Source organism: Dreissena polymorpha, chromosome 2 (assembly GCF_020536995.1).
Source record: "Dreissena polymorpha isolate Duluth1 chromosome 2, UMN_Dpol_1.0, whole genome shotgun sequence".
Classification (NCBI taxonomy): Eukaryota; Metazoa; Mollusca; class Bivalvia; order Myida; family Dreissenidae; genus Dreissena; species Dreissena polymorpha.
This window is the reverse complement of record NC_068356.1, coordinates 150,764,081-150,781,620: the sequence shown is the minus strand read 5'-3', so window position 1 is coordinate 150,781,620 and position 17,540 is coordinate 150,764,081. Positions and strand designations below refer to the sequence as shown.

General features: G+C 34.8%; 1 protein-coding gene across 1 annotated transcript in view; it reads left to right on the top strand.

Annotated features, from left to right (window-relative positions):
• Positions 1-17,540, top strand: part of LOC127869442 (uncharacterized) — a 152,302-nt gene that overhangs the window by 106,704 nt on the left and 28,058 nt on the right. The window contains exons 3-4 of the mRNA XM_052412023.1: positions 6,924-7,027; positions 7,228-7,259. Of these exons, the coding sequence (XP_052267983.1) occupies positions 6,924-7,027; positions 7,228-7,259 (136 nt within the window). The remainder of the gene's footprint in view (positions 1-6,923; positions 7,028-7,227; positions 7,260-17,540) is intronic.

Here is a 17,540-nt window from a genome sequence, read left to right as displayed (position 1 = left end):
AATATGTTAATGGTTATTTAAGACTTTCCTTATTTTCCTCAAAATCCGGCGCTTCGCGCGATTTTTTTCAACTCAAAAAAGGCCAGGCCTTTTCCCAAATTCAGATTAAAAAACCTGCACTTATCACACATGTTCATAATATTTTGTAAAATTTTGATAATAATTTATCAAAATAGTCGTTATTTACCAGTTAACGGCTTCTTTGAAATATAAGAAACACTATTTACATGCGAAAATTTTTCCCAATTGAGCCAATTTTGCGGTTATTTTTTTCCCAAAATTTGGGTTTTCACGACGCGAAATTCCCAAAATTCCAGTGTGGCGTTTTCCCAAAATGGAGCGGAAAAAGCCTGAGCACTGGTGAAGCAGCTTTACCAGGAAAAGTATTAGTTGGTTAACCCTTTGCATTCTGGGAAATTTGTCGTCTGCTGAATTTCTAAAATTAGCATTTTCTTAGATTTTTTTTCAAAGAATACTACCAGAATAGCAAACAGTTTAGATCCTGATCAGACGCCACGTTTTGTGGTGTCTAATCAGGATCCAAACTGTTTGCAAAGGCCTTTAAAATTCAGTTCCAGCACTGAAAGAGTTACCTGCTGGTTGTGATGATTGGAATACTGTTGAAAACAGCAAAATACCCAACAAAACAAACAATAAAATTAATAGGGATCATCTCAAAACAATCTTAAGTCCTACCTCAAACCTTGTATCCGGTTATAAAGCAATTTTGCATGCACCAAAATCATTGTCAGCCTTCTGGAAAGTCCATTATTACACAGTCCACAGTTAAGTCCATGAATCAGAGGACCTGTAGGATCAGGGATGCTTTTTATTGTAGAAGGTGCTGCTTTCAGGTTGGAATCCATCAGGTTGTGGAAATGATGAATATAAAGATGGAATAAATATTCATTCGTTATTGCAGGTTTACAGGAATGGATCAGTGGAAAAAGATAAGGGTAATATTGTCTCTTAATACATACATGCCATACGTCCCGGATTGTCCGGGACAGTCCCGGAAATGAAGAACTTGTCCCGCTGTCCCGGAAATCTGTCAAATGTCCCGGAATTTACAAAATCCAAATATACATGTACCTTATCTTAGGCTTAACTGCACCTCGAATCTGTGCATATCTGCAGCGTCTCCATGACAATGCCTACCCGAATAGGCAGACTACGCTACGTGTCAAAATCGATCAATTAACAGGGGTCCTGTTATCATATCGATTGTCTCACGTTTGCGGTCAAACGGAAAAGGCGGCATTGTTTAATGTGGTTGTTAATTGACTTAAATCTACTACGTCATTATTTCCCGCTGCGTAAGGGCAAAGGATAGTTGTTCACACATCTGAAGTCGAACATCGCTGAGTAAAAAATTAAAAGCAGTTTATGTTCGCACGTTTAACCGACAAAGAAGTTGAGTAAAAAAGTAAGCATATAAAAACGTCATCCTCACTAGTTTTATTATTGTCTTGTTCTAAACCCATGTAAACATAACGTTAAAAATAATAAGTAAATTTGAATTGTCAAAACTTTTTATTTATAAATGTTATAAATGAATAAAGGCGTATCAACAACTACACATTACACACCGGTTTTAATAACAATAACGCAGTGACATCACCATCTATGTTTCGAACGCTTACACTGAAAACACGTGGCTTGTAACGGAAGTAGTAATGTTTAATTTGACGTTAATAGATCAAGTGTATTTCGGATAGGCTTTCCAAATTTTGCAATTAACGATGCAAAACATAAAAAACGTACCAAAAATGCATATGTCTATAAATATCGCTACATTTTATACATGTCCCGGAATATCGGCAAAAGTCCCGGACAATTTAACTCAATGTCCCGGAATTGGTCTGAAAAATTATGGCATGTATGCTTAAAATGAGTTATTCGTATCTTAGCAATTAATGTTGTGATTCCTTACAAAAATTTCTTTAAAACATTTTAATTTTACAGGCAATTACTCATTTACAAACAATATGACACAATATAAATATATATTTATTACTAGTTACCATATGAAGTAAAAACACATCCATTCCATTCAATATCCAAATAACAATACAACCAATATTCACACCTGACCATTATGACACTCTGATCAGAACTCAGTACAGTGAAACATGCCACAGGCAACAGTCAATCATTCACAAATGGGGCACCATTCAGTGACAGGGCCCTCAATCTATCAAATCTGCCGCCGAATTTCGGCGGCAGTCCCCCACCTGAAAAGTATACTTTTTTCCCCTTTTGGGGGGAAAAATTCCCCCTAAAAAAAAAAAAAAAAAAAAAAAAAAATTTTTTTTTTTTTTTTTTAATAGAAAGATGTGTCTCATGATTATTATATCTCAAATCTATTTCAATTTAATCTTTTCAAACATACTAAATTATGAAATATGCAATGAATATAGTGCAAACATGTACACATGAAATAATGAGAAAAGTAACAAAATCCCCCAAGAAGGGAAACCCGCGAAAATTCCCCCTCCTAAGGGCTGCGGACCCCTTCCCCCAAAGTAGTGTGAGGGCCCTGAGTGATTATTTAAAGTAATTATCAGCTTATTATTTTTCAAAGGATATAATGTATTGAGCCTACATTGTATTATTATCAAAATGGCCTACTATAATAATCATGCTGTCCCAGGATTTTGTTAAAGGCACACTAGGGGCATAGGATTGTTGGCACACTGCACAGGCTAATTAGGGACAACTCTTTCAGCCTTAACTGGAATTTTGTTAAAGAAGCAACTTCCTTTACTCTTTCCCACTTAGAAGCTAGTGTATATGGCTATGTGCAAACAGCATACAACCAGAACAGCCTGCGAGTAACTCGCAGTCTGTTCAGTTTGTATGCTGTTTGCTGCTCATCAGTATCTAAGGTTTGGAGATGAAGCATTAACAAATTGAATCTAGTATGAAAGGCCTTAAATTAAATGCAACTTTCTAAGGGACTACAAAGGCATGAAAATACGTATTTAAGTGGTAAAGTGTTAAGCCCCATTCCAAAAGCAGTGAAAAACAAGTTGTCTCACAGACACTTAAACCGTCATGACAGATGTTTGGACACAAAAAATCCAAACACCTGTTAAAGACTTGGATCAAGTAAGAAAGACCTTTGATTTAATATATCTTATATATAAGTGGCGAAGGGGGTTAAAAAGGATAATTCGGTAAAAATTGAAAATGATTTCTCTGCTTAGCCTCTGCTGAATGACAGGCCAATAGATCTGGGATTACACTTTAGGCACGTGCATTCAGCCCAATTTTCCCAAAACCAGGCTTATATTATTCTATTGAAACATACAGTAGATTGTCAAAATTTGTAAAACAATTGGATTTTTTAACAGGCTCCACTTTTTTTTTATAAAAAAAAACTTTTTTGTGCATACATACATCCTTGAATATCTGATATTTGGAGAAAAAAGAGGATCTTGTGTCAGTCATTTTCCAATAGGTTTGTGTTCATCCTTTCCCACTCAGAAGCAAAGTGAAAATGGCTATGTGCAAACAGCGTTAAACCAGAACAGCCTGCAAGTAATTAATAATCCCAGTCTGTTCAGGTTGTATGCTGTTTGCTGTTCATCAGTAGCTTAGGGTTGGAAATGAAGCCTTGAAAAATTGAATTTAGTAAGAAAGGTGTTTAATTAAATGTCACTTTCTATAGGACTACAAATGAGTCACAATTTGTATCTTAGTGGTATTAAAGGGTTCAATTGAGGGATATGCTACCCAGGAAATCAAAGAAAATGCATGTCTCATGAGTTATAATGATTATACAGTGTTAAGACAAATCACAGGCTTTACTATAATTATCCATTAAAATAATTGATATGAAATCTCTAAAAATGAATTTGTTAATTTTGTATATATACTTGATTTGTATGGAATGTTCATTTAAGTGTTGTGTTTTTAAGATTCATATCTGATTAAATATACCTGTTTTTATCCCTGACCCACTTAGATATGTATTTTCACACATTTGTAGTACCTAAGAAAGTTAAATTTTATTACAGACCTTTCTTGCTAGATTCAAGTTTTAAAGGCTTCATTTCCAACCCTCAGAGACTGATGAGCAGCAAACAGCATAAAAATCTGAACAGACTGGAAGTTACTTGCAGGCTGTTCTGGTTTTATGCTGTTTGCACATAGCAATTTTCACTTTGCTTCTGAGTGGGAAAGGTTTAAATGTATTTAATGTAATCAACCCAAGTACATTTTCCACCAGAAAGACATCAGGCGAATGCTTATTTCAGTGAAAAATGTTTTTATCGAAATGTATGTGACAATTAAATCTTTTGTTTTGATTCCTAAATTTAAAAAAGATTGAAGTAGTTCTGATCAGTATAAACATGTACATGTATGTGAAAATAAGTCAGCTAAGAGTCTCTGGCTTACCAGACCCTAGCCTCTGTTCCTGTATGCATGTGCCCACTTAGGAGGTAAAGACTTCATAAACTAAAAGAAAACAATTTCAAAACAAGTGAGACATTTGATTACATTTTGTATGTCTTAACAATAAAATAACAGCAAAAATATCTACATATCAGATATTTCCTAAGAAGCAGGCAGGCACCCTTGCTACCCTTATTTGTTTATATCTTTCCTATCAATCAGTTCACTTCAGTCATCATTTTGAAAGGAAAACACATAATGCCTGTTATCATTTTGATATAAATCATGAAATAAATATTCTCATGGGATGATAAACATCAAAATACTGTTAACCCATTTATGCCTATCGTCTAGAAAAAAGGCCATGGCAAACAGCGTAGGCCCAGATGAGACGCCACATGATGTGGCGTCTCATCTGGGTCTGCGCTGTTTGCTAAAAGGAATTTCAGTAAGAAATATTCTAAATATAGAAATAAATATACTAGTCATCCCTAATTTTGGAAATAAATTGATCCAATTTAGAAGGATGGGAGAGTCAACTAGGCATTAATGGGTTAAAAAATCAATATTTTAAAAATAATTGGCATTTACACAATATGTGTAGCAAATTAGGCAATGCTTTTACCATTATTTGTTTTTATGCTCCAGAAGTAGGGCATATAGTGATCGCACCGTCTGTCTGTCTGTCTGTCTGTCCATCACACTTAAAAAAAAATTCTCATAACTTCTATTATGCTTCATATTTGGTATGCATGTGTATTTGGACAAGGCCTTTCCATGCGCACATAAATATTTACCCCCTTAACCTTGAACTTAGGGTCTGCATTGAGGTTTTGAAATCTGCCTTTAGGTTTTGAAAAATGCTCATAACTTATATGTCGCTTCAGATGTAACCTTTATATTTGGTATGCATGGGTATATGGACAAGGCCTTCCCATAGGCACACAAATGTTTACCCCTTTGACCTTGACATTGAACTTAGGGTCCGCATTTAGGTTTCGAAAAATGCTCATAACTTCTATGTCGCTTCAGATGTAACCTTCATATTTGGTATGCTTGTGTACAGTAGACTCTGCCAATACCGGACTCTCTGAATACCGGACGGTCGGGCCAGTCCCGTATTTACTCCTTCTATTTCTTTGTTAAAAAATGTTGAATAAACCAAACTCTCTGAAAACCGGAAACCGGACGGGTATCTCCGTAAATTTGGTCATTTTCAACGTAAAATACATTGAGTATACCGGAAGTCTAAATTCTCAAGATGCCCAAGGCGTGAAAATAACAATACCTAGTCAACACAGCGAGTGCGGTGTCACACATTTTGCTCGCGCAATTATCGATAATCGGATTAAACATACCATAAAGGTGTCAAGTCGTTACCGCGCTATGGGAGTCCGATTAAGTAATGTAAAACAAACTGTGAATGTCTATAATGACATGCGGTAACACCAAAAAAGTGATTGACTCGATCATTTTATTAATTATTTATAATCGCCTATGATAAACAATCTAATTAAAAAATTAATGCATGCAGTTGCGACGATCACTTTCTTGTGATCTTCTCAGGTATTTTACGTTAGAGGATAAGATAAAGCTCATCACGAAATCAACTGCTCAACCAAAACCATCTCTGAAGGCACTGGGCGAGCGCTTCAAGATCGGGAAGTCAACGGTCGGCGACATCTTGAAGAAAAAGAACGTCTACCAGGAGATTTTGAGATTATGAATATCTAAAAAATAATAATGACGCTGTTTTTTGCTTGTGTGTATGTTTTATGAAATGTGGTACATGTATGTATTAAATAATAAATCGTGTATCTACAACAATCTTATTTGTGTCGTCACTCGCCTATATGACAAATGCCACGTACGTACATGTATAAAGCACCACGCTTACTTTGGGATTAATCAAAACAAGTCGGTATGGATTTTTTTTTGCTTTTAATCGATTAAAAACACATTTTTTTAAGAATGCAATTAACATCATCAGTACCTGCGTACAATTATCACATGGTACATGTAAATGAATATAGTTCTATAATTCTTCTATGTCGCTTTAGATGTAACCTTTGTATTTGGTATGCATGTGTATATGGAAAAGAGCTTTCCAGACACACACAAATCTTGACCCCTAGTGTGCCATGACCTTGAAGTTAGGGTCAACATTTAGGTTTCGAAAATTTATTCTGTTATTTAGCTGTCTTACATAACTATCAAAGCGTTTTTCGGGGGCATATGTCATCCTATGGAGACAGCTCTTGTTGCCCAAAAAAAATCTTAAAATTACACAATTCGAACCAGAAACATCATCTTTATGATAGAATTTTCATAATGAAAAAATTAATCTGAAGTTAAAAATTATTGCTTTGTACATTTTTTCTTAGCAAAAATCACCTAAATTATATGTATGAAATATGAAAAAATAATGTGAAAACTTGCTTTTTTCATCTCAAAGCACACCAAATCCTGAAAGAAAACCAAAATTTAACACACTTTTATATCTGTTTAATTTTGATCTGCAGGGATCTTCATCAGCTTGGATGCAATCAAGTACAACCGTTAAGTGATGTCTGTATCCTGCCTGATCCTGAGGTCTGTGATGTCTCTGCTGACAGGGTTCATCAAGGTGTACTGGCAGCTTGTCTCTGCTGACTGAGTTCATCAAGGTGTACTGGCAGCTTGTCTCTGCTGACTGGGTTCATCAAGGTGTACTGGCAGCTTGTCTCTGCTGACTGGGTTCATCAAGGTGTACTGGCAGCTTGTCTCTGCTGACTGGGTTCATCAAGGTGTACTGGCAGCTTGTCTCTGCTGACTGGGTTCATCAAGGTGTACTGGCAGCTTGTGCAGCTCAGATTTGGGTGAGCATTTGGGGTGAAGTGGCACAAAGTGCTTCCCCTGATTAGCCTGTGTGAACCGCACAAGCAACTCTTGAACAATTCTTTAGGCACATGAATGAAGGCCTGTTTTCATTCATTTGATTTGCGCTCTGGTAAATTGGTTTTGAATGCATGTGCATACAGTTTTGTCCAAAATTAACCTGTGCAGTATGCACAGTTTACCCAGAGTTTGGCTTATTTTATTGAAGTGTCGAGTGTTTAATGATGTTTTATGGATGGGAATAAGAAGTCTTTAACAGATGTTTGGATTTGTCTGTGTTCAAACATTTTTCATGACGGCATAAGTGTCTGTGAGTCAACTTGTTTTTCACTGGGCGTGGAATCAGGCTTTAAAATATGAAAATGAATGAAATAAGTTAAGTGATAAGTATCTTAGTAGCTAGTGTTATAATTAATGGTTAAATTAAGTATTTTAAAGGTGAGTGGAACATTATCATAGAAGCAGTTTTGTGAGTTGCAAATGAGTTTTACATAACTTATGTATTTAGGATTTTGACATCTCTAATTTTGGATTCCTAGTTCATTCCTATTAAAAAATAAAACAATTAAGTTGTTGGAAATGTGTATATTTAACAAGGTGTATAGTGTAAAAAAACATGCCAGTCAGGGCAGTCTGGTTATAGATTCCATAAATATTGTCATTTATAATAATGTTTAATTGCACCGTAAGGTAAGTTCTGTATGGTCTGGTACCTAGACCACCTCTTATTATCCCCCGCCAGAGGCGGAGGGATATTGTTTTGGCGTTGTCCGTCCGTCCGTCCGGCTGTCCGTCCGTCCGTCCGTCTGGCCGGCACTTTTGTGTCCGGAGCCATATCTTGTAAGTGCTTTGGCGGATTTCATTGAAACTTCGTATGAGTATATATATGCATAAGAGGATGATGCACACCAAATGGCATTGTACACCATCTGTTAAAAACAGAGTTATGGCCCTTTGTATCTTGAAAAAATGCTTTTTACTATAGGTTCTTTTGTATCCGGAGCCATATCTTGGAAGTGCTTTGGCGGATTTCATTGAAACTTGGTATGAGTATATATATATGCATAAGAGAATGATGCACGCCAAATGGCATTGTACACCATCTGTTAAAAACAGAGTTATGGCCCTTTGTATCTTGAAAAAATGCTTTTTACTATAGGCACTTTTGTGTCCGGAGCCATATCTTGGAAGTGCTTTGGCGGATTTCATTGAAACTTGGTATGAGTATATCTATGCATAAGAGGATGATGCATGCCACATGGCATTGTATACCATCTGTTAAAAACAGAGTTATGGCCCTTTGTATCTTGAAAAAATGCTTTTTACTATAGGCACTTTTGTGTCCGGAGCCATATCTTGGAAGTGCTTTGGCGGATTTCTTTGAAACTTGGTATGAGTATATTAGCCCTGCCAGAGGTGGAGGGATATTGTTTTGGCGTTGTCCGGCTGTCCGTTCTGCTGTCCGTCCGTCGGTCACTTTTGTGTCCGGAGCCATATCTTGGAAGTGCTTTGGCATATTTCATTGAAACTTCGTATAAGTATATATATGCATGAGGATGATTCACGCCAAATGGCATTGTACACCATCTGTTAAAACCAGAGTTATGGCCCTTTGTATCTTGAAAAAATGCTTTTTACTATAGGCACTTTTGTGTCCGGATCCATATCTTTTTTAACATAACAGATGTTGTGTTCACTCTGCAACACTCTGAAAATTGAGTGTATATAAACATTGAATGTTTTTGTGGAAAACGCACGACTTATTAATTCACCTAAATAAATTGTGAAGGCTTAAGAACCTTCCTTTGTCTTAGTTTTGTGTTATTGTCCTCCGTCCGTCCATCTATCATTATGTTCATCCGTCCAATTTGCACCCATCCTCAAACAAAGCATATGTTGCGGGGGATACCTTGGGCCTTTCAGGCCCTCTTGTTTTGTTTGTTTGTTCATAAAAAGAGTCAGACTCTGGGAAAATGGTGTTAAATGCATATGCAGGCTTTCCAGCATTCCTAGTATTTCCTAGTTTTCCTAGTTTTTTAAATCTGCTCCTAGTTTTTCCTAGTTTTGTCTAAAACCTCCTAGTATTCCTAGTTTTTCATTAATTTGGCACTTTTTGGGATAAGGTAAAACTGTCTTTTAACGTGTTTTAGAGATTTTGTTTCAAAGAAGGACCTAATTCAGGTTGTTGATCTGACAATATTTGGTAGTCTTTGTGGGGTCTGGTGTCACTGGTCACAGTCTAGCCTTCATAGGTGATACCTGAAAGTTGGACTGAGGTCTGTGATGACTACAAATAAAAACTTATGGCTATATTCTGAAACGTTCCTCCACTTAACCCAACCTCAGTTAAATCTGATCAGTATAATTACCCACATGATTTTATCTAACGGTCCCGTCCTTCACTCGCATAAGTATTCACATATGTTAGGACAGCTCAAGGTTCCTCGCCTGAGGGAGGATATGGTGAGGTAGTGAAGTTGTTCCTCGAGCCACACTCAACGTGTTTTTTATAAATACCGAAACAGAAGCTTGTACAACCCTATGTTTATTTTGTAAGTTTTAATATTTCAAAGTGTGCGTAACCTGAAAAATACGCTGTATTGCGGATTTGGAACCACAAAATCTTGTGTTGATGGATATAATATTTACTCTAGAGCACTTTGGTGATGGCTATTTTTATGTCCCTGACTATAGTAGTGGGGGACATATTGTTTTTGCCCTGTCTGTTGGTTGGTTGGTTGGTTGGTCTGTTGGTCTGTTGGTTGGTCTGTTGGTTGGTCTGTTTGCGCCAACTTTAACATTTTGCAATAACTTTTGCTATATTGAATATAGCAACTTGATATTTGGCATGCATGTGTATCTCATGGAGCTGCACATTTTGAGTGGTGAAAGGTCAAAGTCATCCTTCAAGGTCAGAGGTCAAATATATGTGGCCAAAATCGCTCATTTTATGAATACTTTTGCAATATTGAAGATAGCAACTTGATATTTGGCATGCATGTGTATCTCATGGAGCTGCACATTTTGAGTGGTGAAAGGTCAAGGTCAATGTCATCCTTCAAGGTCAGAGGTCAAATATATGTGGCCCAAATCACTTATTTTATAAATACTTTTGCAATATTGAAGATAGCAACTTGATATTTGGCATGCATGTGTATCTCATGGAGCTGCACATTTTGAGTGGTGAATGGTCAAGGTCATCCTTCACAAGGTCAGGGTCATCCTTCAAGGTCAAACGTCATATAGGGGGACATTGTGTTTCACAAACGCATCTTGTTTTAGTTTTATATACCACTTGAATCTTGTGCGCATGAAGTACAAGATGGTGAACAGCATTTAATTTGAGGAAACCTATTTATGTCAGTACTAATAATCGCTTTTTGTGACAGTTTTTCAGGTGAGATTTTTAAATATTGTTTCGAATTGTAATATTTTAATGACAGGATTGTTGGCTTAAGTCGATTTAAAAAAGCAAATCAAATTTTAGGGTCGCAACAAAAATAGGGTCGCTCGTGTTATTCAAAACACACATTTTTTACACCTATGAATATTTAATTTACAAATGTATATTGCAATAAACCAATTGTTTTGACGTTTTGCTATAGAACAGATTGTATACAATAGGTGCTCAACAAAACACATTCACGCTTTGTCGACTCCTCCAGCTCTCCTTGACTAAGTAAACACTGTGAATACCAATCATTTCCTCGACTCAAATTAACCAAAGGCGCCCTCGAGCCTTCCTTAGTTGAAGTTGAGTCAAGGTGGAGGTTGAGTGACGTTCTAGAATATAGCCATTAGTCAGCTTAACAGTCCTGTTGTATGAAATGTGTACAGTTACTGTGGTAATCAGGTAGGGAAAAGTCGAAAAGGTAATAAACTTCTTAGTAGTAACTCCTAGTTTTTGTTTCAACCTTCCTACATTTTCCTAGTTTTTAGCTCTACTGCCAAAGGCAGAAGAGCTTATGGGATGGCATGGTGTCTGTGTGTGTGTGTTGGTTTATATCACATATAGAAGTACACAGCCACACTTCGAGGTACCAAAAAATAGCGAGGTACTTTTCCCTAGACCTCTGTACGTGTACCTCGCCACCCGCTTGTAAAAACCATTGTACACAATTTCCGCTCATTTCTACGGGTACCTCGGTATAACGTTGTAGTACTTGTTTGTGTGTCAGAGTGTGACCCCACACACTTTACATCCATCTCAAAAGCTTTTTTGGTTCCCGTTTCGAAAACGAGCGCGCGCAGATAAATAGTCGCTGGAAAAGTATATAACCAAATGGGAACCATTGAACCGACACCAGTTGCTGACCTATTTACCTCGGACCTCGGTGAATCGGTCAGCAACTGGTTTAGGTGAGTTACGAGCACACAGTTATTTTCAACAGTGTTTTTCTTAACATAAAAGAAATAAATAATGACATCGTGTTTTTATGTAATAATAAATAACAGTTAATTACTCGTCATTTAGTAGATTTTCTCCTTACTTTAATCGATCATTATTAACTGCAATTCTTACAAGAAATAAACAGGACAGTTGTTTCGCGCTAGTTTTTATACGTTCAGTTGTTTACATTTTTTCTTACATAAATGGATGTTTCTTTCAGTGTTTCTAGTGTGTTAAATTTAATAATACTCTTAACACTTTGTTCTACAGTGGTGTATGTTCCAGCTGGTAACAGTGGATTTATGATGAAAATAAGGACTTTGGTCGCCCAGGAAGAAAGTGGTTTTTAAGGTGAAAATATGTGATTATTTACTCTTTTTGAAAGATTTCATTACAACTGGTTCATGTATCACTGAAGTACAGTCAATCTTGTATTAAGAGACCACTCAAGGGAGTAATCAAAAGTGGTCTCTTAATAAAACGGTCTTTGAATACAAAAGGCCATTCTGGAAGAATGCTTACCCTCAATTTTAATCTATATGAAGGATTATCTCTTTTATCCACAATGATTTTAACTTTTATAATAAAATGAATATAAACACAATACATAAACAATATTTTACTTATAATGTGTTTTATTTTTCACTTATTATAAATTATCATTTATTATAAATCAATTGTGTGTACATATTTATTTGCAAAAACAACATAGACAAGGAAATATTTTTCCTAAGAACAAAGAATTTTGCTAAAAATGTGTAACAGTCTACATGTACATGTGTACAGCTAAAACTAGAAATAAATGTCAGAAGCCAAAAGCTATGATATATTATCACATGTATTTCTCTTTCCGTTTCTATATTGCGCGTTTTTTTTCACCTGACACATTATTTTCCACGTCTTCAAGCACCTCGGCTTTACGCTTAAGAATGTTCTGAATTTGGGTTTTTTCGACTCCAATCTCGTCTGCGATTTTACGTGCACTTATACTCTTTGACAATTCCAAAACCCGAATTTTCTCGTTCAACGTTAACACTTTTTGTTTTGACATTTTAATTTCTGCATGTACGCTTAAGGAAATCTAACTCGATTATGATACATAATGAGCTGAAAAAATTAAAACACGTCAATTGAAAACAAACAATCAGACCTGGTTGGAAAATTTATTAAGTAAATAACAATGTGATTGGCTTACAAATATCTACTTATTAGCATTATTACAAATTGGTAATGTACGGATTTCGACAGATGTTGCCGATTAATAGTTTATTTTCCCCACTTCTCAGGAAATGTTTGTCGCGTACAGTGCATTGTTTCTGCACCTGTTATCTATACTCGAGAAAAATCGGCATTGTCTCTTAACGTTCCACATAGTAAACTTTTTAAGCTGTAGACTGTGCGCAATACGTTCCTCTATTATTCAACTCAATAAATTGATACGCAGTCTACAACAATACCGGTCAGAACCGGTCAACGAGACAAAGCATAATCATAATGGTTGTGAAAACAAAGCAGAGGTGTAACAGTACATCTTATCGGCTTAGATAAACAATTAACACGGATTTGTCCCTGAAAGATCGATAGATTAACCACTTTTACCTCCTAGTGGTCGCTTAATACAAGATTCGGACATCAAAATACACACAAATCAGCGGTCGCTGGTCGCGTAAGACAAAAGTCGCTTAATACAATATCATTATATAGCGAAAAAGCTCCGTGGGATTTCATAATGGTCGCATAAGACAAAGGTCGCTTAATACAAGTGGTCGCATCCACAAGATTGACTGTATATGCTACATGTATTTTAATTATGCATATAGCTCCAAACTTAATATAGAATGCTTTTATAAGGAATTATTCTTTAACATTAGACCACCCACTTCTGACCATTTCAGGAAGTGATATGTCCTTAAGCCTTGGGCTTAAGTTCTGGGTACCATAACTTAGGCGGTCCATGGAAACACCGAATTCCACTTTTCACCGAATTACACTTTTCACCGAATTACAACCGAACTACACATTAAAATGATCGTTGGTATCGATTAGATACGGCGCTTCACATGACGCCGGGCTGTTACCTAATTCCACTACCACTAATCACAGACCGACTGGCCGAGTTTCTATCAATTGTTTTGCGTTGTTTACAGTTTGCAGATTTTTCGACCACCTTTATTAGTTTCACACTTCTTTAATCCGCTATTCACAAGTTTTTGACACGATGTCTGATTGAATATAATAGATAATTGGCTATAAAAGATTTCTGATTTGTTTGATGATTGTCCTTTTGAATAAATGAAAGTGGGATATTTTTTAATTGTTTTTACTCATATGCTGATTTTGACTTATTAGAATAAATTGTTATTTTGAGTGTTTATTGAATACAATATCTAATTGGCCAATAAAGAATTTCGATTTGTTTGATGATTGTCCTTCGAATGTTATAAAAGTCAAATTTTCCCTGTTCCATAATTTAATAAATTGTAAAAATTACTGTACTAACATTAATGAATCATTTAATGGCAAATACTTATATACGGAGTATACGGTCCAGATTTGCAGACCATAAAGAACATGTCTGACTTAATATTGATTGCGTGTTGCACGTCTTTCAATATTGTATCAATAAATTTATTAAAATATATAATATAATTTATCTATTATGACATTAATGACAAAATACTTGTTTAAATTTGAACATCGCGGGCTATACAGATCAAGTGTCAAAGCGAGAATATACGATTTTGTTAAAAATGTATGAATTAATATAAAATGTGTATAAACTTATTATACATATATTTTGATATAAATTGAAAAAAAAGTTAAGAACATCACGTGTAATGCGAAATAAGCCAGATATAAAATCTGAATTTAAAATGTCAGTACAATAGAATGTCAGTACAATAGAATTCGCCAGCGTGTATATCATGCATGTACGATATGAATCTAAATTAAGGTTTACATATTATTTTAATTTCCTTTCAGCGGCTAATTTCTTTTTGCTGCATTTTATGAAATTCGTCTTCAGTGTAAATTTTTCATGCCTATTCAGTGTTTTGGTCACATATATTTATCAATATATTACAATTAAACACTTATAAAAATCGTATAATCATGCTTTAATAAGTAATTCATGTTCATTCAAGATTATGATACAATATAAGATATACAAATGACGAGGCCATAAACGGCAATATTTCTTGTTTTTCATTGTTAACTAACACATCAATTATCAATTAGTGAAATTATTAACATGAAACAAGATGGGCGTCCTCGAGATGCAAACATATGCCGATATTATCTACAATAATAACGATTGTCGCACTCAGTAATTGGTAATTAGAGACGTGTTAATCATTTATGGTATATTCTCAACACATGAAATAGATAATGCGTTTCACAACAATCAGTAAGTGTCATAAATTAGGCGTATTCCAGATGCAAACATACGAGTCAATAATACGAGTGTTATTATACCCGTATTGACATTTTAAAATACGTTTGAGTGCTAATTTTGAATAAAATGTATGAAATAGATATAAACAAGTGTTTGATAAAAAGATGCATTGATAAAAAATGCGTTGTTTGCAGAATTTTTAAGATAGAAACACGGGTGTATTTTTGTAAAAAATTTAAGTGATGAAAGAAATTTTAATAAACGTTGTCACCAAGCAGCATATATTAATTCAATTTTATAAAAATAGATTTTAATCATAAAAGTACATGTTTGCGTGATGCATACTGAGTATAGGAATAATAAATGTCACAATTCAAATGAGTAAAAAATCTGAGAATATGAATAATTTGACATTTTCACATTATACGACTTTTAACATAACGTCGGTAGACCGGAATAAATACACTTCATTTATATCAGGCAAATAACAATTAGTATACTAAAGCAGGAGAAGACTACACTGTGTAATAGCAAACTGCTGTGTTGATCCGTATCTTATCAGCTCAATACACAGAGCCCTGGCTACTGTACTGGAAAATTATATATTGCTAAAATAACTGATTTCTCTTATTGCCAAATTGTTGTTTACATTTAAAAAAAACGGGAATGGAGCCACATCCCCGTTGTGAACTTTTTATTAAGTTCACAGTATAGAGATAATCTAATTAAAGACGGCGCTAATTAAATGTGAAGCTGGATATTAACAAATATGATCCATTTCGCTTAGCTCAACATTCAATGGAACGCGCACTTAACAAAATTGTAAAACATCACGTGCATTTCTTTTTATAAATTCTTCAGAAATATTATATGTTATACATCGTTTTGTTTTGTTTATTTACTAACTCATCCACAAAGAAAATAATGAAACATTTCTACATTAAATAAAGAAATATTGCATTTGTTTGTTATGTCTTTGTGCGCTCGACCACTGTTTGGTATTTAACTGTTTAGTTATATTTTTCCGTATCTTTAATGTACCGTATCTTATTTATATGTGACTACGTGCTTATTTTGTGAAGAAATGAAAGATTCAAATACACTTGGAGACCCTTATAACGCTTACAGATATTTCATGCTATTTTAATCTTGAAGTACATATAAATGTTCACTTGTTACATACATTGTCAAACTATTTAAACCTTTTACATCTTACATGTTATGTTAACCTTCAGAAGTGCTATACAATTTAACAGCAGTTTCCATAGTATTACATTTACCCGATAAGTTCACGAATGTGTAATACGGTAATCTATATTCCCTTTTTAAATTTATTCCGACATGTTTAGCCATTGAAAACATTGTGATAAATGATAACTCTATTACATTTAAGTTCATGAAATATTTTTGTGTACGTGTTCATTTACATTTCCCTCTTTTATTTCATATAATTTGTATGCTTTTGTTGATGATGATGCTTAATTAATTTATATTAAAGTATTTAACATTATTAATATCCATTTGCTTTTTACTATTATTGCTTCTTCTGTTACTCCATTTATAACTTTCAACTACCTGAATTACACCTTCAAATCGCACACCCAACTGAATGTGTAATTCGGTTCTTGGGTAAATATGGGAGTGGACTGGACTTCGGTGAAAGTGTAATTCGGTCCTCAATTAAATATAAAATGTGTAATTCGGTAATTACTTAGCAATTCTTTATCAAATTTTGGCTCTTATCAAATTAAAATCAACATGTTGAGCATTTTAATCATTGTGATAAAAGAATAAATTAAATATTTTAAGTGGAATTTGGTTTAAAGATATGGGCACGTTTCACCTTTTCCAACTGTCATCTTTAAAGATTAAAAGCTGAAACATAACACAATTAACAAAACAATGACGCAACCCTAAAAAATTTAGTTTACTATTAAGTTAAATAAAAAACATGTCAGTTAATTTTGGTTGAAGTATAGTGTAATTTGGTAATGATATTCGGTACTCAGTTGTAATTCGGTGAAAAGTGGAATTCGGTTGTAATTCGGTGAAAAGTGGAATTCGGTGTTTCCATGCACCCTAACTTAGGATTTTCGCGTTTTTTTTTATTTTGACTGGCGCAACTTTAAAGTTATGGATCAAACCCATAAGGAAAGTCAACCAGAAATTCCCGAAAAGTTGACAGTTAACAAAGGCCGGTCCAAAACAGCTTTTTAAAGCAGTTATTGGCCCAAATCAACCACTTGATCAGAAAGATCCACATTTTTCACATTTAACTGATATATTCTTCCACAAAATACTATCTTAAACATTTAAAATTTATTCTCTGCTCAACATATCGAGAAAAACAGTGATGCAACAGACTTTTTCCAAATGTGATTCTCCCGAGATTTCACGGTCATATGACGCTATTTCTATTTTTAGTAACATACCATGTGCTCACGTGTTTTCAAATTCAGATAGGCATTTCCCGGTATT